Raw genomic sequence first — 21,280 nt, forward strand, 5'->3', positions numbered from 1 at the left:
ATACACCCTCAGTGCTTCTTGTGTCTCTGTCAACAGTTTTCTGATGTTTATGGGAAGGTTTCACAGGGACTCCATCAGCCATATCTTTGCCTCATTGGATGTTGCTGGAACAGCAATAATGTGACTTCAGAAAACCGAAGTTTTCATAGGGGAGAGCTGGGAAGGAAGAGGGATGGAAAGGGACTGGTAATTAGTGAGCTTTTGGGATGTGATGGATACACTACTTGGAGCTTGACAAATTAATCTTTGCTGTAAGACATTCGCAGTGACCATAGATTCAATGACGCATAGCACAAGCAATTATTTGAAAGAATAAGTTTTTGTGATAGTAAAAGTGAAATCTTTTGTCCTATACTTAGCCACCCATCATCATACCTACAAAATCGCAGAGCTTCGAAATCAAGGCATACCAATGAGGCAACTCAGCTGACTGGCACCAGTTCATATACGTTGAGAACATTTTCTTCCTAATTAGTTTGAGAGGACACTGCGAATTTGGTCCAAGGCCAGATGAGTGTCAGTGTTATAGCTACAGATAGAGCTAAAAAAAATCCAGCAATATTGATACCAATCAAAATTGCTTCCCACTATATTGAGAAAACTTTTTTTCCTTGGAGAAAGTGCAAAAGTTAGAGCTAAAATACAGCCTATAAAAGTCAGAAGAGTTTTGGAATTCAGCCTTTTTGTGGAGAAAAGGAGGGAATGTAAACCAGAATTGTTTTGGTTGGCATTTAAATACACTATGTGTCTTTAATACAAGACATATGGGCAGAATGCTTAATTGTACCTGATTATTGCTTAGCAGCAATCAGTGAGTATCACCTGCTGAGAGTCTGGCCTGTCATACCTGTGGTGAATTTCAGTATCCAGAGCAGGTAATTTATGATGCAGTTGCAGGAACACATCAGGGTAAATGTATTCTTCCTTTACATCATAGAAGTCTTGGTTGTATTTCCTATGGACCTCACAGACATTTAAACATAGTTCTTGCCATTTCTTCGGAGATCTGGTAGTGGCAGTGGTATTAATAAAATCTGAGTAAAAACGATTATAGCAAAATTGAAGGAGAACAGAATTCAAAGGATATCTTTCAGCCTTCTATGCAGCTTAAATTCACCCCATGAGATTTAGCAAGAGAACTCTTAAAAATCAGTATCTTTTTTTCTGTTATTTGGAGATTTGTGCATGTTCTGATCAAGTTTAATTCAAAAGAAGCCAGATCTTGAGAGCAGGATCCTGACGCTGTTGAGACTGTATGAATATTCCTTGTGATCTTGGTGTGAGAAGCCTGTCTGAATCTCTGACGCCTCAAAGGCATTTCAAGTCAAAGTGGGTTATACAGCCTGATAAAAAATGGAGTCAAAAAATCAGAAAGCAATCTTGTACTATTTAAGGCTTTGTTTTCATTTTGTATGATTTGGTACGGGACACTTCCTTCTTTTTTATTTTTTCCATGTTTTCCTTTTTTTCTGCCACTTTATTTCTTCATGTAGAAATGCAGATGGTACGTGGTCTTTATTTATTATTTTTTTTCAAAATGAACCTGTCAAAGCTAAATAACATTAGGAAACTTTAAGCTGGAAGAAGAAAGAACAATTATTATGTTACCTAAGGAAAAAGTGAGGATAAATTAACAGTTTTGGTGAAAAGCTGTGAGATTTCAAAGTGCTTTTCAGTAAAACTTTGGCTTGGAAAAAAAAGACTATTATCATTTTTTTAAGAGTAAAAATGCTTCCCATGAGAACTGCCACCAACTCTTGTCCCAAATTTCCATTTAAGATGACCGAGCAAATAGATCTGCTAGAATTTGGACAGTGTGGAAACTGCTACTGCATCCTGCAACTGCACTGTTGTGGCTTATACTGCAGAGTCTTTTGCAATGCATCACCTTATTTTCTTCTTCATTTCAGGGTCACAGTACCCAGTTTTCCACTGCGTCAACAGAATCACTCACGAGGAGGTATCTGAGAGTTACTGTGACAGCAGCACCAAACCCATTCCAGAAGAGGAGGCCTGCAACCTCTTCCCATGTCCAGCTTTGTAAGATATTACAGTTTAAGTCAAGTGAAATAAGCAATGTTATTGAGGTTTTGCATGTGAAAGAGGCTATTCTAAGTGGGAAACTAGTTTGAACTTCTAAGTACTGTGCACTTACTTGTGTCATAAAGTGTAGTAGATACTTTTTCCTTAGTTGTTGGTGGCCACCCTTCCCCTTCACAGGGAGCAACAGCATTCAGAGAAGACAGAAGGGAAGTTGGCAACAAATGAGTGTAGTAATTTCTCAAAATTGGTGTGATTCTTCAGGCACGCACACTACACGTGGTCTCTCTATGAGTACATTTTTTCAAGTGACAGGCCCAAACCACACCAACCTGTCTAAAGAATAGGTTCTGTAGGTGATATTGCTCCACATTGGATCAGTGTGCTGTGGTATCCACCTGTTCACTCCATGGTGTCATATTTAAAGATGAAATTCGCCTGATACCACTCACAACAGCCCCCTCATAAACATCACCTCTCTTTCCTGGAATTCAGTAGTGCAACTCAAAGACTGGATTCTGAAGTGGTAGCCCTTGTTGCCAGCATACTAATACAGCCAGCTCAGGTGTCATTTCCTTCTGAAAAGACGCTTGCCAGCAGGAGACTGTGACTTACAGTTGGCTACGCAACTTCTTTTAAATAGTCCAAAATAAAAAAAAAGGTCAGTTCATCCAGGGTGTATACGAAGAAAAGGGTTAAACCCAGTAGCAACTTTATTTCAGGTCAGCAGCTGTATTTTCCATCTCTCTTGTGGTTACATTCTTCAGTTCTCTTCTGAGCAGCAAGAGGCCACTCCTTATCCCATGGAAGTCCCTAATGGTGTAAGTGCTGTTACAGTGGGAGAGATGCCTGACAAGCAGTTTCCTAGCACATATTAAATACTCAGAACTTCTGAAGCCACTTATTTGGAGATGTCTTCTCTCACCAAGCATTTTTCCCACCTTTTTCTTTCTAACAACTCATAATTATTCAGCTTCATTTGTTTACCCAGGATAATATCAAGAATATAAACAAAGATATGTAAATGTTTATTGTAAAAAATACAAAGATTTTGCTTGCTCTCCACAAGAGCTCTGAAATAAAATGTGTGAACATTTCGGATACTTCCCTTATTTGTGTATGTGTTCACGCTTGAAATGAAAACTGAAAGGGGAAAATGACATGTTTATACAAAAGTGATTAAACAAATACAGTGAAATCTTGGAATGAGAAGAATATTTCAAGGGATTTTTTTCATCTCTAGAATTAAATGTATTTTTTCATTGCTTATAATTTGCTATTTCAGTTTTACTGTTGAATGAATGCCTGGATGCATTATGTGATTCTTCTGGTATTGTCCTTTTTTAGAGCCTTTGCTGCGGAAAAATTTCATGCAACACATCTTAAATTTTTGGGAAGTGTCATAGAGCAATAATATATATTATAGACAGATCCTTTAAAAAACAAACAGCTATTAGTGGCTTAATTAATGTTTGCAATAAGTCTTGAAACCATGAATTGTGCAATCTGTATGCGTGCTTATTTTTATCAACCACTATGGGTAGATCGGTTAAAAATATATAATGTTGCTTCATAAAGGATTAAGTTACGCATGCAGAGGCTTCAGTGTTATTTTATAAGACTCTGTACCGGCATCAGAATCATGTCATTTGAGTTCTGTTAAGATCAGTATTAGAGAAATCTTACTGAAAAAATACATCCTTTTTCTTTCTTTTTTTTTTTTTCCTTTTTTCCTTTAGCTGGGATATAGGGGAGTGGTCCGAGTGCAGCAAAACATGCGGCCTTGGTATGCAGCATCGACAGATCTTGTGCCGGCAAATGTATGCCAACCGTACCTTGACGGTTCAGCAGTACCGCTGTCATCACCTGGAGAAACCAGAGACAACCAGCACGTGCCAGCTGAAGATCTGCAGTGAATGGCAGATTAGGACAGAGTGGACTTCAGTAAGTATGATTCATTAATGTGGGGCATAAAACCTCAGAAAAGAATAAGAATTTTCTTCCAGGTGTCACTAATGAAACATGAAATTTGTTTTTGCTTAAAACAGGAAAGGTGGAATGTAAAAAGCCTTGGAAATGTGTGAATTTTACTTCAAGAAAACCCTGCTCAATTATGACCATTGCAGTTTACTGTTCATAACCAGAAAGAAGCTGAAAAAGAGCGATTGAATAGTATGAAACACACAGATGTGTGTGTACAGAAGTACACGAGTTTTCTCAGCAATGTTTTTTTTTAAATACTATATGAAGCAGAGTTGGGAGAGTCCTGATAGGTTTGTCTGGGGTGGCAAAATTCCTGCTCTTTCTCATAGCATGTAGAGTTTAGCTCCAGGAGTTACTTAACCTTATGTATGCATTAAGGATAGAGTCAGCAGTTGCTGTTACTGCAGTTGGTTTGAGGATATGCCAAGACTTCAGATAAATGCGAACGGTACAGTTTTGAGCTTTAATTTCTGTGTTCCTCACAAAAGGTTTGGCCAGTCTGACAATCATCCTAGACACTTGCATGGCCATTGTTTGAAAGAGAAAATACCCTGGTGTTTTAGGTGGAGTGATAAACAAATCTCTTTGTTAGCCATGAAACAAAGCAAAAAAAATTTTAGAGTTGCTGAATTATGTGGGTGGAGACAGACCGTGAAAAATTCCAGATATGTTGATATATTCCTGATTTAAAAATTAGAAATACCTAGACAGATGAATGTAAAGACGTGTTGTTTGGTTAATTCATTATTCATGATGAATTAAAATCCATCCGGAGTTTAAAGGACAGTAAAATTGGAATTAAAGGTAAAGTTTTGATTATTTTATTGTGTTGATGATGAGAAAAGGGAGCTGGCTTTGTGTGTTGTTGCATTTTGAGAAGTATTTCAGCATACAAAGCCTTTAGAAGTTTACTGCATGGCATGAATCAAGCTAAACAAATGCTTTAGAAATTGTAGCTGGTTGAATATAAGTGTAATTCCAATAAAATTCTGTGATTATTTCTTGGAAGTAAAATTGAACTTCTTGGTATGAGGAAGATCCATCATAAAGAAAGGAGCAATTGAGTTTGCAAACTCGTTTCAGTAGAACATTTATTTGTGTTTGTGCTTACTGAAGTACAGTTAGGTTTTCAGTTCGGAGACAGGTCTATGATCTAAAGGTAAGCCCATCTTAAGATTTGAATATGCTTACCATTTTTTCTGACATACAAAAACTTTGATCTAAATCTTATTAGAAAAAATGGCATTGTGGTAATTTTAAATTTGGAGTCAGCAGACTAGACTTCAAGAGTAACTCTGGAAAAATTGCTCCCTTTATGACATCAGGAATAGGGTATTTGTTTTTATGAGTATTTTGCTATTTAATGATCTCATACATGTAGTCTGGGTTTTGGCCAGGTTCTAGAGTGAGCAGTTGAAGAAACAGCTGCAGTTTGAAGATGAAGTCTGTGAGATATCTTGCTGTAGGGACTATATTTTACATGATAAATAATAATAATTTGATATGCAAATATAGTAGACATGATGGAGTATTCGAAAGTAAGGAAAAAACAATGAGGCTGCCTTTGGAAGCTCTGCTAGGTACCCTTGTATGCAGGTACTGCAGCCTTTAATCTTCAAATTCCCAGAGATTTTCCCTTTTAATTCTAGAGCGTTCACAGGACTCATCAAAACATTTCATGTGTACACAGCAGAAAATTATGTTCCCATCTTGCTTCACGATCTGGATGCTTCACATCATCAGGCAGAGATATCAGTAGTTGTCAGCTTTCTTTGAGGTTGAAGAAAAGAGAGCGGGAGAAGGTGGCCTTTACTTGTAAGAGGGATTCAGAAGTTGTGTTTCTTTGCATTCGTCTTGCTTCATATCAGCTTAAAGGTCAAGATCAAAATTATGCAGAATATGTCAGCCTGCTATACAAATAGTTCATTTTGATAAGGTGCAGCATGGCCTGGTGAAGATAGGGTTTAATTTTATGTTTTCCAAATGTATCTGCATAGTATACTGTAGCATACTACAGACTGAGAATATGATTTAAAACTACTAACATGTTTTTGTTCCCTATTCCTGGCAGTCTAGAGTAGTTCTATAGCTTCTGTGGATGCCTTAGCAGGAATGGATTAGCTGTTCCCAGCTCCCCGATGAACCGCTGCTGACCTTGCACAGAGTCCTGATGCAACCTCCCTTTTGTTACAGTGCTCGGTGCCTTGTGGAGTGGGGCAGAGGACCCGAGATGTGAAATGCGTTAGCAACCTTGGGGACATTGTTGATGATGAGGAATGTAACATGAAGCTGCGGCCGAATGACATTGAGAACTGCGACATGGGTCCCTGTGCTAAGAGCTGGTTCCTGACAGAGTGGAGTGACAGGGTAAGGCTTCTCATTACCTTTGTGCTGACAAATCTGCTAAAACAACAATTAAAAAATATACATCTGTACAGCCATAAAAGGAGTGATCTTATTTTCCATGTTTATCCTTGATCTGTTAAACAGGCAAGAGCAAACAAAAAAATAATGATCCCAAGGGCATCTTGAGTTTGTGTTAGATAGAAGAATGCATAGAAAGGGCAAGTGTGTGGGTACACGGCCAAACATCTGGATTTAGAATTGGCTCTATGTCTGAACTTCCCAAAATATTGAGTGCGCTGAGATTTATTATTCTGCCTTGCTTAGCCCTGAGTCTCAAGATTCAGCCTCTAAAAGTTTCCCTACTGTTTTTTTAAGGGATGCAGGTTTAAGGCCTGATGTCTGGGTTTAAATTCAAGCCATAAAACAATTATCCTGTAGCTGTGAAAAGAGGGGAACAACTTCATAAACTCAGACAAGGTTGATTCAGGCTTTTTTGCTTTTGTACTTTGTGAACATGGATGTATTTTTTTATTCCAGTAAGTCAGATTCTCTGCATGAAAGCAATAAAACCCGTGGTGATTTACCTTGTTTCATGATTGGGCTCAGAGTTGTTGTTCAGTAGTGATATTTATATGCTTTCAGTAAAAGGCTTACAAACATGGGCTAAGAAAAAAAGCCTGGTATTTTGTTCCCTCTTGTGGATGCTTGCGTATCAATTTCATCCGTCGACGAGTTGAGCCTTCAGTATGTAAAATCCTGATTGCATCTCCCTTTTCTTTCACTGGTTGTTTTTGCAGGTAAATAATATACTTTATCATTGAAGCTGTAAGATTACATCCATAACTTCACAGATTCATTATTTAAAGCATTTTGTGGTAGTATCTCTGAAGGCTAGGAATGTCTGGTTCATTGATTATACATTAGTTTGGACACTCAGAAGATTTTCCACATGTTTTAAATGCAGAGAAGGAGGAACTTTACAAGCAGGACAGGTACTTGGTATGTCACATCATTTTAAAAAGGCTGATCAGACTCATGCTACAATTAAAGGCCTGCAAAATGTTCAGCCTCCAGACAACTCAAATAGATTTTATAAAGAAAAAAAATTATACAATAATAAATCTTTGTTGTTGCCATTTGAATTTTTTTCCAGTTGCTATTGATTCAGCGTACACTCTTGCATAGCATGGACAGAAAGTTACCGAGTAAAATACAGGTATTAGTGCAAGTGGCAAAGCAGTGCCTTTTTTTTTTTTTTTTTTTTAGCTTGTACAACTGTTCTTTGTATAGTGCTATTAAAGAGATATTTTACAAGAAATGAGAAGAATGCATTCTACCCTCAAAGACATCTTTCTTGAAAAAGCTGACCCAGGTACTATCAGGTAGTGCAGTTCCACCACATAAAGCACATAGATTCCAGTGACGACTCTAGCATCAATGTTTTCTTCATTATTCTACATTGATATTTTGTCCTCTGCAGGATTAAAAGTAGTTTTTGTAGCTGAAGGTTATGACTGTAGAATGTTATTATGCTTATTTATATGTATTAAATGACATATAAAAGTGAAGCAGGTAATGTGGAAAATGTTGGAGGTTTTCTCTTACCACAAACATTTTAGGGTCAGAGAGTAAAGAATGGATTTTGTTACCTTCTCAGCTTATATAAGTGTACAAATTAATTTCTTCCAAATGCTTGCTACTGTAGTTGGCATTATCCAGCATCGCTTCTGCCAGCAGTGGGTTTGGAGTTTGATTCTCAGAGAATGGAAGGAACAGCTTATTTCAGGAAAAAAAGTAGATTCGGGCTAGAATGTGCAGAATCTCCTACGGTTCACACATACCTTATAACTCGGATGTTCAGAGGCGTTTAGTGGCAGAGATTCCAGCGGAAGTCAGTGGAATATAGGAGCTTTGCAAATCAGGCCTCTGGCCATCAGCTTTCTCACTGCACCTTTCAAGGCTGTCTTTTAGGATCAGAAGTCTCTCTTTGTAGAGGAGTGTGTTTCTGTTGAAAGACAAGAGGAGAATTCTGTCACGGAATGGAAATGGGCACTCCCAGGTGTATGGACTTTGCGTGTGTAATTTCGCCAAACAATTCTTTAAAAATTACTTTAAGCCAAGCCACACTTCAGCAATAAGCATAGATCAGCGATGGGCAGCCACAAATGGTTCAGATAAGCAGCCAAAAGTTCAAATGCTTAAAGAAAGCTTGTTCAAACCTCTTGAGTCTGCAAAACTGTGGTGGAAATCTCACAAGAACAGACCTTCTTTGTGAGATTTATTACATGCCTACTTCGAGTCCCAGCTGGAAATACCACAGAACAGTCTTTCCCATTGTATTCTGACATTTCGGCCGTGGCTAGAAATAAGAGGTAAAAGAACTTATCATAACTTTTGAGAACATTGGAACTTTGAAATGGTTGAGTTCAAACTTGGTTACAGCCATAAGAGAAGGCCTGGCCTGTACTTTTCTGAACCCGTTTTGCAAATACTTCCTGTGTACTGTTGCACATGCAGCAAGTAGGGATTTCCAGAGGCCTGTCAGAGATCGGTTAGGCACATACTTTCTCTTTCAGCAAGGCATATATCAAACTTCCATGTCTGGATTTATATGATGCATGGGGCATTACAATATAACCTTGGTTAATTAGCGGCACATCAAGAAAAAGCACAGTAACATAAAAATTCTAATTGCCTTTGCTGCCAACAGTTGTTAAATTACAGGATTTGATAACTGTGATAAATATTTGTGCAGAATTTGACAAGGGTATTCTTTAACACAGGGAGAAAAATAGATGAATAGTCACATCTGAGTTTTAAGAAAAGGACAAGATGTAATTTAGGATTGGTGGAAAGATTTGGGGTTTTCTTATGTTACTGAAACCTTGCAAAGTTTTAATTGATGCAAAATCACGCTAGTTGCCTTCATTTTCATTAATAGTTTCTGTGGTTCGGAATTGGAAGATTACGTCATTAAATTTCCCTAAATGTAACTTCTGCAATACAACATATGTGCACTTAAAAACCTGCAGAGTACATAGAGTTGTGTGTGGGAGTTGTGTCTCCTTCCCAGGGTGGGCTGTATGTAGCTTTACTCTGTAAGTAAAACTTGGCTGCCTTCTCACCATGTTCTCCCACCTTATTTTCCCACAACTTATATTTATGTATTTTATGGCCCGCCTGTTTTCCTCCATGGCATTGACCTTCTTGGATTCAGTTTCTGCACAGACCGATTGTTTATACATATAATTAATCCAAAGTAAGTTAAAAAAACTCCATGTTCTTAAAACAAGACAGTTCTTGATTTATTTTGATAAACAGGTATCAGAATCCATTGTATGTATGTTACACGCACACAAAGCTTTTACCTGCAAAGCTTCTGACTTGTATGGCTGCCATGTGCACACTGGTGGAAAACAGGAAGGAAGGAAATTCATCCTTAAGAAATAAGCCCTTACTTTCTGAAAAGTATATCCCCTGTTATTTGTCTTTGAAGTAGATCTAAACACCATATTCTGATATGCCCCAGTCTCAATCTGGAGACAAACAGAAATTTTTACTCATGTCAATGGGAAAGATTACAGGTTAAAAGTCTCTAGCAGCAAAGTGAGACTCGTCTTACTTTGTATGTGTCTATCGTTACATTTATTGCTCTATCTTGAGTATAAATAAGAGAATTAAGTTTCATGGCTTTGTCTTCTCCATGATCTTTAACCCCTTTTGAGGATAGAGAGTCTGGCCAAACTTTTGTGATATTTTTACGTGCGTTTGTAGAAAGATGGCTTCCTGTCTCATAATTCTCTTAAAATGTCATACTGCATTAAAACGGCAGAATTCCACCAAACTGCATCCATTAATCAGTAGAGTAAAGCTGGTGAACCTTACTGAACTTAGCAACAAACTTGGATTGATGGGAGCAGATGAGATTCTTGCAAACATTTCACATGACTGATTCTTTGACAGCTCTAATTGCTGGAAAGTTTACTTCTCCTATGGGTCAGAAGCGGGAAACTGCATTCCCCTGATTTACAGCAATGGGAGACCTGCCAGTGTTTCCTTCCAGCTAACTGGAGCATTCCCCTCTTGCATTTTTGTTTATTCCTCGTTGCCATCCCCTCTGTTCATTTGTTTCTCGTTTTATGTTTAGAGCATACTCAGAAAAGAAGCCAAAATACAAACAATTCTTAGATGTTAATGAGATTCTGAGGCCAAAATAAAATCTTGGGAAGAAAGAAAAAATGCTGCCCATAAGGGAACAAAATCAAACCAGATCAAATGCATGCTCTGGATTTCACTCTTCATTAAAAGGAGTAACGGCGATGCTTCTGTAATATCTTCCATTAGAGAACCGTACTGTGCTTCATAAAAATCATAAAGCATTACCTAACAGGTACAAGTGGGTTTGTTAAGCAGTCAAATGTGGAACCACCAATGAATACTGCAGCTCACGTGCTCCTTTCACTGCGTTTTATTTAAATCTGGATGGCTCACGTAAAATCCCTGGATCCTTGAAAAAAAAAAAAAAAACAAAAGAAAAGAGACCACCATGGAGATTGTGCAGGCGTTTCGTTATTTTTGGTTATCACTGTTTATTTGTTTTCAGTATAAAACAAAAACAAGATAAAATACCCCTTTCTATTGTTTTCGTGTGGGAATCATATGGAAATAGAAGTTTTGCATTCTTTATGTATAAATATGCAGCACACTTCGTGATTTGCAATGAAACATGCAGCCAGGAGAGTTTTGAAGGAGACAGTGATAGAAAGGTGGCCAAGACCTACAGAGATTTCTGTTTTCTTCTCTAGAGCTGATCTCTCTTTGCCACAATTCAGCTGGTTTAGATGAAAATCAGCATATAAAACTCTGCATGGCAGGGAGGAGCCTCGCTGGCTGGGGCCCACAGTATCCCAGTTCGGTCAGGAGGGCAGGCTCATAGGTGGCAGGCAGGGGCAAACGAGAGTCCAGATAATCAGGCAGGATCATGGTGATGAGGCAGGTCCAAGGTCAAGCTGGGAAATCAGTCCACGGCTCAGGTCCAGTGACGGTACCCAGGGTCAGACACAGCCCAGTGATCCTGGGGCAGGTCCGTGGCGATCAGGCAGGATCAGGGTCAAGCTAGGGAGTCCGAGGGCGGGTATTGTATGAGCCAGAGTAGTGAAGGAGTCCCTTCCCTCACGTTATTTACTTCAGAGAGCATCAGTAATATGTAAATACCAGCAGTGTTACCAACTATGTATAGAAAAAGTAACAGTGCGTATGTAGAAGCAATCATGACCCAGCTGAAGTGTCCAAAAATTCTAAGACCATAGTTCAAAACTTTTGTTACCTTGGAAGGATACCATTGTTCTGCTAGAATAAATACAGAGAAGGTTTGACTTCTGATCCAGCATCTACTCTATGTGTAGATGCATTCTAAAAGGAAATAATTTAAATCTAGGTATCAGAAAGTGTTTTGGCAATGCATAAGGATATTTCTGATTTATACCCCCTTTTATTTTAACTTTTTTTTTTTTTTTTAAGAAATCAAGGCTGCTCTCAACAGTTTTATGTCCTTTGAAAATCTGCCCCCAATCTTGGAACTGCAGCAGAAGTGAGCTTCTGAAAGACAATTCTTCATTTATTATTGGGAAAACAAAGCTTACATAATCCTTCTAAAATCCCCTCTGGAAGGGATTTTCTCAGAGTAGGTAAAATACTGCTAAAGAGTTTCATAAATGTATTTCAAAACATAAATCTTCATTTTTATTTTTTGCAGTAGTGTAACATCAGGAGGATGTTTCATAAAAAACTTTACTATCTTAGGGGAATAATTAAGGTGAGGAAGGTTAAAGTGTGGTAGACAGAAATCCTGCACAAACGGGGACATTTTACTGGAACTCAGTTGTTATTTTGAAATTTAATTAAGGCTAGCAATGATGCTGAGACCTGTGTGAAAGGACTCGAGGTCTGGTAGCTTTCCTCCAGTTGAGGGCAATGAGCAGGGCTGGCACTTTGCTGCAAGGGAACTGGCACCGTTCGAGGGGTTTTTGCTCTGCCATGCCCTGGGGCTGTGACAAAAATCTGGGCTTCCACTTGTAGTTTCCCAAGTTTGCAGGAACCAGCCTTATTTTCCTGGACTGCTGTTAGAGTTGTTTTCTGACAACTACCAGAGCACTGGATTAGGGCTTTTTTTAAATTTTATTTTTAGTTTTTAATGGGAATGGAAAGCTTCTGAAACTGAACTCATGAGGGAAGGACCTCAGGAAGAGGAGAAATGGCAGACTCCTTAAAACGAGGGAGGGTGTTCCACAGGCTAAGGTTTCTGAGGAATTTCTGCCAATTAAAACAAGACAGTGAAACAAAATATCTTTAATAATAGCACCAGAACAGAGAAGTTACAGCTTGTGAAAGTTCCTCATGTCATACAATGTTAGGTTATGGCAGTTACTGCGTGTTAATGCAACAAATCAATGGCACAGAATTGAAAGTAGTGGGTGTGTCAATTGGGAAAACCAAGGGGAGAGGATTCGTTATCCAAACGCTCCCTACTCCCTGCCTTGGGATTTGGAAATCCTGGCTCTCAGATGGAAGATTTTTACTGAAAGGAAGAAAAAACCCATGAAAATCCAAATACTTAATGCAGAAACATTCAGGCTTAAGTTTGCTTTGTAAATCCTTTGAGGGTAGTTAATCTGTAGTAAAATCTTGCAGCAGAGGGTGGGACAACCTTCCCATTTGGTATTTCCTTTGTTATTTGATATGTAAGCCTAGTTCATGCATAATCATTTAAAACATAAGACTGTGGAGATTTTCTGGATGACTTTATAGACTAAACTTGTTGCCAGCTCTGGTGTGCAAAGCAGAAAAGCAAATTAGATTGTCACATGAAAATTACTTAAAAAGAAGAAAAGTATTTGCAGAGTATGTGCATAGTTCTCTATGCATAATGTAATTGAACATCCTTGCAGAGGATAAAATATGAACAGCCACAAAATTTATTTCTGGACAGTGGGTTTGAAAGTTAGCCATTTTATATGGGGCTTAGTTAAACAGTCGGTTTACCTAGGATTGGACTGTTTGAAATGGGTTGGGTTTAGTTTCGTTTTAGTTTACGTAAACAGGAAAATGTTCGCTACTAGCACAATTTACATCATTCTTGTATTTTCAAGATTTTGACAAGTTTGCTTTAAAAAGACCTCCTTAGCCACCAAATCTGGTTTGCTGAGGAGGTAAGTGTATTTTACGTATCTGTGTGAAAGTGGAAAATTTTGTTGTGCACCACCACCAAAAAAATGGTTCATTATGTTTTTTATGTGTGTCATTTAAGAGAAGCTTAATTATTCAGTTTTGCATATGGAGGAAGAAACCATTCCAAAATATGAGCATTTTTTTCCTATTCCTATGGAGTACATAAGCATCTCTTTAAATTCTGAATTTCTAGTTATTCTAAAATTGTATTTTTAAAAAAAAAAAACAACTGACTTGTAAACAGTTGAATTGCTTTTTCAGTTTTCTAGGGATTCCATTTCAGTAAAGCTTTATCCTTCTATTTGAACATCCTGTGAAAGACAAGTTTTTCTATACTGTATGTGTGGAATAAATAAGACTACATGTTTCACACAAATAACCAGTATCCTTCAGTGCGAGGGAGTAAAGAGTAGTTTGTAACCAATTGTACATTCAGGCACTGGCCTGTCTCTTGAGGTGGTGAATGCCTGTATTGGTTAATCCCGTTACTAATAGTGGTGCTATCAGGGCATCTCCTGCCTGTAGCTGACCTACTGGATGTGAACCCTTACATTATTACCGATGGGAGCCACGTCAAGCTAGTGGTCAATTCTGTGTCTCATCACCAGTTCTTTGAATCATCGAATTCTTACTTTTATTCAATAAAATAAAAATAAAGTGTTCCAATACAGACTTAAATTCATGCACAAGGAACATACTATTTGTTGTGGAAGTAATACACAGTTTCTCCTAACTAATTACGTTGGATGTTAAAAAAAAAATCTGAAATGTCAATCAAATGCATCTTTTTCTCCCATATCCTTCATCCTTATTTGTGGTTTTCTTTGCATGTGTAATGTAATTATTTGCAATTGTTTAAATTCAGTTATATACATATCTTTCAGCAAGCTGCATATGGGTTTTTCTTTATTTTAATGGTCTAAACATGAAATGCCAAATGCATTTTAAAGAAAAAGAAAGAAATGGGAGATTTAGAAAGAATTAAGCAACCACAAAACAATCAAACATGTGAATTGATTGTTTCCCTGGCACATGTTTCTGTTTTTTAAACATCAATGGTATGATGCTGCCCACAATAGTGGAATATCAGAGATTTTCCCACTGAAGTAGATGAATGACCAAACTGTAAAGGCATAAATGGAATTTATCCTACGTGATTTATGGATGACTTACATGCTGTCTCCAAATATGTGACATAGGAATCTTCATATCACTATTTATTAAGAGCTTTCAGAATTTAGCAGTGAAAAGTTGAGAATGGTGAATGTTAGTTACTGGGAGATCATTTCATTAGAAAGCAACATTGAATTTACAAAAACTTCTATGGCCACCTCTTCTGCTAAAACTAATTAACAGCTTACAATTGAAACAGGTTGGGCAATAATTAGTGGTAGTTACACTTATCTGCCGAGGATTTACCTGACTATTTTGAAACCACCTGTCAAAAAATTTTGTATTTTTCTACTGTCTACTTTATTGTGCTGTTATGCTCTGTCAGCTTGTTACATTGAAGAGTTCAGTGAGAGAAATGACACACTATGCAGTCATTTTACTACCAATGCCCTCAGAGCCTCCCTGCCCTCCTCCTCATAACCAGTGTAAGATAAGAGTTCACCTGCCTGACAGCTTGAGTGGTTGGAGGAGAAACTCCTAGAATGATTCCAAGTCTTAAAGAGACTGCCGTCTGAAAAGCTGCTTATTGAAATTACCCCTTCTCAGTTCTATTAATTGGTATGCATAAAGATGAATAAAATGAAAGCTGAAAGAGTTTACAGACAGGAAGAAGAAAGGAAAAGTAAGAAAGCTAATAAAAAGCTATAAAAATTAGATTTCTTTCTTTCCTAATGTTTCGATTTCTTTCATTTGTGACTGTGAAGGACAGCTACTATGTGTAGTAAGAAAGTGTAAGAATGAATTAGAGGTAAAAATTAGAGGTAAAACCATCTGAATTAGAGGTAAAAATAATGGACTTTGCATAAATTCGTTGACTTTTCATGATTGTTGCTTCTCCTCCTTTCATTGTGCAGTCCGGAGGACGGACTAATGAACATGTTCTGTCTTTTGGTCCACAGTGTTCTGCAGAATGTGGTGACGGCGTCCGTACGCGTTCAGTGGTTTGTATGACGAACCATGTCAGCAGTTTGCCTCTGGAAGGCTGCGGCAATAACAGACCCTCTGAAACAACTTCCTGTAATAATGGGCCCTGTGCTGGTAAAGTGGAGTGGTTTGCTGGGGGCTGGACACAGGTAAGCTCTATATCTAACATATGTATTTGTTTCCTGCCGGTATTTTAATTTAAAAAATGTATTTTTGTGCAATGAAAATGCGTGCCGTAAGGTATTTCTACATCTCTGTGGAATATTTGGATGATTTTTTTCTCTATTTTGCTGAGTTGATGCTCAATGCTTTTCAGCACCTGCTGTTTTTATACTTTGATGAAAATAAGATTTTGTTCTTCTTTTCCTCTGTACCTTCGTTTTTATTTCTCATCTCCTAACCCAGTGTATTTATAAAATGAAAGATAACAGAAAGCTGCTTAGCATATTCAGGTGAACACTAAAGCAACAGATTTAGACCTTTTAAAGTAGAGCCTTTGTGATCATGCATACCTGTAGGGAGATACACATTTATATAGGGAATTTCCAAAAGATAAATAAGAGGAAGAACAATGGTTAAGCCCAAAAGTTAGCTTCAGTATTGTTGTTCTGAAATTCATGATTATAGGTGAAAAGAACAAAACTTGGTTTGTGACCTGTATCCGGATGCTCTTTTGTCAAGGTGAATTCTTCCCTTGATCTGCATCTCATTAGTCCTTCTTGTTTTAAATAAACGTTTATGTTGTCATGAGCAAGGCCATTTCAGAAGCTGATGCCCAGACATTTATGTCCCTTTGTGTAGGCTCCCATAACAGCCTGGAGAGCCTTTCCATTTGCTGGTACCAGCACTTCATCGACTTACGAGGGAAAAGTCTCTTGGCTGTGCAGTTAACTCCCTGCATTTCAGATGCCAACATCCTTCCAGCTGATAAGGAACTGGAAATTGAACTGGTACAGCTGACATGGAGATTACAGGGCCACTACTATGCTAGTGCTTTCAAGTGTAAGTGATAATTATTTGTATTGTAGAAGAGTAATAACAAATTCAGATTTAAAACACACTTAGCTGCAGTTCTAATAATAGGTAAAGTCTGGGCCTTGTTACTTACACCACTCCATGCAGGTGAATTGGAACTTTGTACCGTTCTTGCTACCACAGAGAGAGGTGTTGATAAGGTCATCTCAGCCCTCCCCATTCTGTTCTTAATCAAGAAGTTTCCGTCCTTTGCAATTTCCTGTTATTTTAAGCTAATTCACCTTCTTTCTTTGCATGAGATTGAATTGTTTGATGCACACCAAGGGTACAAAGTCTTTGTTCTATGTGACCTGAAAGAAGTGTCTGAGATCTATTCTACCAGCCAAATCCAAAATGAAAGCAGACGGTCAGTAGACCAGAGCAGGAGGGAGCACTGCTGGATGGATTTCCGTATTCTGCTCCGCTAGAGCTAAGGCTGAATGCTGAGATAGTGTCTTTTGGAGGAACCATTAAAAGAGAGCAGTGACGGAGAAGTTCAGTGTTAAAGAAAGTGCAGTTACATTATTTCCTGTAGAATGTTTCATCTCAAGGTTCTTCATTCAGGTCAAAGTTTTTGTGGTTATCTGGTAAAGGAATCATAAAAGCGACACAAAATATAAACAAAATCCCGGCTTTTAATAACATTTGATTGGTTTAGGCTAGAAAAAGCCTTTGAAAATCATAGTCCTTTACGCAACGTAGAAACTAATATGTTGCTGGAACCATCTTCTAAAAACCTTTTTACAAGTGCCAGGAACAGTATTGTGTGTGTATTTAACCTTTAAATGGGCAGTAAGAGTCCATGTGAGTCACATTTGATTTTCAGAACTGAAATGAACACTGCATCACATAGATACTTGCAAACATGAAAAGAACACCCTGGCAGATCAAGGCATTTTCTAAAAACCACACAGAATGTGGGGATTTGTAAAACTGCAAAACTGCTCCAACCATATAACCTTACAGTGCAGTGCATACAGTCCTGCTTCAGCAAGAAGCAGTTACGCTGTTTATGGAGAAAGTAAGTTATGCTTTTCTTTCTATTAGAAAAACAAATACCAGTTTCTTTTTGTAGCTACAGGTAAAATTACACTTTTAGATTTCTCCAAAAACACACTTACAGTCATATGTCTTCTTCTTCATAAAAATAATTAGAAATATGTTTTGAGTCTGTGGTACCATGTGGAATAAAAATTCACAGACATACAGTTTTAACTGCTGTAACCATTTTTAAGACTAAAAATTAAATATGTAATTCCTGACACTTATATGCAGTAGTCACTTAATGAATTAAGTCATTACTATATACTTCAGCACGTTCTTGTCCTGATTCCTAACTGGGACTGCTGGCTACAATGTTAGTACTACTTACAAATAATAATAACACAAGGCTTATCTAGGCTGCTATTCTGGTTCTGAGAATTAAAAATTTACCGCAAGAGCTTAAGGAATACTTTACCCTTTTCCTTTCTCTTCAAGTCAGACATATGACAGTGATGGAAGGAAAGATACAGTTAAGTTCATTTTACTGAGGAAAGAACATATAAAACTAAGGAAATGGATTTTGGATGTTAGCGTCTAGGTATGTGTCCAAGAATAGGGAATAAGCAAAACTTAACAAATTTTCCTGTTTGAATATTAATTTAAAATGCAAGTATATGTGTGTGTGTGTGTTTTATTTCAGAAACAAATAATGTGGAGAAACATGTTACTTCGGAAACAAGTTGAAGGGCATAAGTAGAATAAAAATTCCACCACTTTTTTTTTGTTCTTTAATACAGTGCTCTACTGAATGTGGCAGTGGAACTCAACAGAGAGAAGTAATTTGTGTTAGGAAAACTGAAGGTAATTTTGATGTTTTGAACCCCTATGACTGTGCATATTTGGAAAAACCTCCCAGCCAACAATCCTGCTACCTCAAACCCTGTGGATCTAAGTGGTTTCATACAGAATGGAGCACAGTAAGTCTATCATGCTTTTCTAGATCTAGTTTTGTTTGCTACATGTTTTTTCCATGTATATTGAAAGGAAACACTATTTGGATAAAACCATTGATCATGAACTTGACTTGATCGTGCACAGAACAATACTAAAAAGAAAGCATACTCTTTAATACCCAGTGGAGCTTAGGAAATACCTTGACCAGAAGGAGACATTGCATAGTTGTCTTTTCATCGCTGATCTCTTCTGCCTTATAAAGTTGGTTTGCCCCTTAATGAGACTATGTCGTGCACTAAGAAGTTCTTTTCAGACCTCTAGTTTCATTAAAATTAAGGAGCATTGAATAAAGAATGAGGGATGTATTCCGTTTTTAAAGTCAGTTTTACCATAATATTTTACTGTAAACACTTCACTGTAATATTTAAAACTTTACTGAGAGAAAACTTACTGTAGAGCTTCAGGTATCTCCAGTTTCCCCTGGAAGTGGGCCAGCTACATTTACCAGTGCCACAAAGTGCTTTCGTTTCATCTATCCGTCATTTCCTATACCCAACAAAGCTTCTCGGATTTTTACAAAAAATCAACATTCTTCTCCTAAAAATAAAAAAATCAGAAAGTCCATTGTCATCATAAAATAAAAAATGGCGTGAAAACTACTTAGATGACATCATATCTAATGTAGTAACTTACACCCTTCCTTGAGCCTTAAATCAAATTCAAAGTGACAACTCTGAAATGTGGAAGCACCTCAGATGCCTTCAGTTTGGGTTCCTTTAGTCAGGAACCTTTGGAAATACCTCATCCACATGACATGAGACCGAGAAATTATTTTGGTTTTCCCTAATACTAAACGGTCAATTATTTGACTGGCCTACTGGCAGCACTAGAAAGCAGAAGAGAGGGTAGAATGGTTTTAACAAAATAAATGAGCTGAAGGGAATCCTGATTTTTCTTCCTTAATTGCAGGTATGGATGTTTATTTGAAAACAACATCCGCATAATACAGCCACGTAGATCGAAGTATGTTCTTTGATGTGGTTGGAAATTCTTTGGATTCTTTACTGAGCTGTTAGGTTGGATTAAATAACTTCTCCTTAGCAAACCTGTTAGCCAGCCTGTTTTCAAATGTGAACCTGCAGGTGTGTAGCCACAAGAGATACAGCCATCTGCATCCATAGAATGCAGCAGATAGATTCATTCTGAAAGTGAAAATATATTCTCTCTTTGCAGGCACAGAAGCAATAAGGTACTAAGACTCAGAATCTGATAGGTATTTAGTTACTGTTCAAGTTCCTTCTTCCTAAGAAGTGGTGTCTAAAAATCCTTAAAGGTCTAAGCCTTTGTGTGACCATCTTCACTGTAGGAACAAATACGTGTGCTAGCTGAGGCTTTACAAGATCATATTCTAAGCGTTTTTCAATTCTCCTTCTGATACTGTTATCAACAGAGTATGCGGTATTTCTTACTGTTAGACCTGAAGAGAAAGGATTATGGGGTTAGCTGTGAGCAAATAGCTGGTTCAAAGCCCCTGTTCTAGGTTTTGAAACTGTCCCATTCATATCTTCAGCAGACTTTTTATCTGACCTGGGGTAAATGATGTGGCCTCTCAGTCATGGAGATTAAATGGCTGGCTAATTCAGAATGGTGGGGTTTGTGTGTAGTGTGTTGTATGTAACATCTAAATTTTGTCTTGGTTCCATTTTAAGTGCTTAAGATCTCTAAAAACCTGAACTGAAGTTCTTATTGTTGGATGTGGGCTAATTACAATATTCTATACAGGCATGTAACAAGAGTAATTATATATATATTAAAAAAAAGTGTTCTATTACTGTTGCCACAGGGATATGTCTTTTATAAAGTGGGGAAAGGTGGTACTAAAAGATGAAAGAGCAATTTAAGAATATATTATTGAGAGTATTGTACTTAGTTTGCTACAATATCTGATTTTGTGATAGTGGTAAGTTGTTTTTGCAATGTTAGGAATAATTATGCCAAAAAGTAAGAAAGAAAACATTCTCGCTAGTTTGGGGCTATTAAGGTTTTAATCATTATAAATGACCCAGGTTTAATTAAGTTTGTGAGCATTTAGGTCAAACTGGACAGCGAGCCAAATCTCAAAGACCTCACTCAGGCAAAATACTTGAAGTCAACAGGGGATTTGCTTCAGTATGGGCAGAAACATGTAATAATTGGCTTTAAAAATACCATGACAAGCAAGTACAAAAGTCTCTGGCTTCATAACAGACTTTGAAGGAGCACAGAAATATTTTCTTTAGAAATTCAAAGAAACCTATTACACTTAGTAAAATTGTTGTGCTGCAAGAAGTGAAAAATAATTGAGGCTAGGAAAAAGGCAATTAAAATTATTCCCGATTGTATATACATGGAGGCAAAAGGGCAGTGGAGGGCAGTGCAGTCAAGTAGTAAAGTTTGGTGCAGGAAGTTTAAATAAGAAATGGGAACACTGTGGAAAGAGTAGATTTGGGCAGGCTGGATCAATGGGCCGAGGTCAATGGTGTGAGGTTCAACAAGGCCAAGTGCTGGGTCCTGCACTTGGGTCACAACAACCCCATGAACACCACAGGTTTGGGGCAGAGTGGCTGGAGAGCTGCCCGGTGGAAAAGGACCTGGG

At 37.7% G+C, this 21,280-nt stretch overlaps 1 protein-coding gene across 3 annotated transcripts in view; it reads left to right on the forward strand.

Moving 5' to 3' along the window:
• THSD4 (thrombospondin type 1 domain containing 4) overlaps positions 1–21,280 on the forward strand; it is a 302,859-nt gene that overhangs the window by 273,365 nt on the left and 8,214 nt on the right. For all 3 annotated transcript variants that reach the window (XM_063346574.1, XM_063346575.1, XM_063346576.1), the window contains 5 exons: positions 1,911–2,040; positions 3,780–3,984; positions 6,217–6,390; positions 15,669–15,842; positions 18,489–18,668. In XM_063346574.1, coding sequence (XP_063202644.1) covers positions 1,911–2,040; positions 3,780–3,984; positions 6,217–6,390; positions 15,669–15,842; positions 18,489–18,668 — 863 coding nt within the window. The remainder of the gene's footprint in view (positions 1–1,910; positions 2,041–3,779; positions 3,985–6,216; positions 6,391–15,668; positions 15,843–18,488; positions 18,669–21,280) is intronic.

The sequence above is a fragment of the Chroicocephalus ridibundus genome, chromosome 9 (genome assembly GCF_963924245.1).
Source record: "Chroicocephalus ridibundus chromosome 9, bChrRid1.1, whole genome shotgun sequence".
Lineage (NCBI taxonomy): Eukaryota > Metazoa > Chordata > Aves > Charadriiformes > Laridae > Chroicocephalus > Chroicocephalus ridibundus.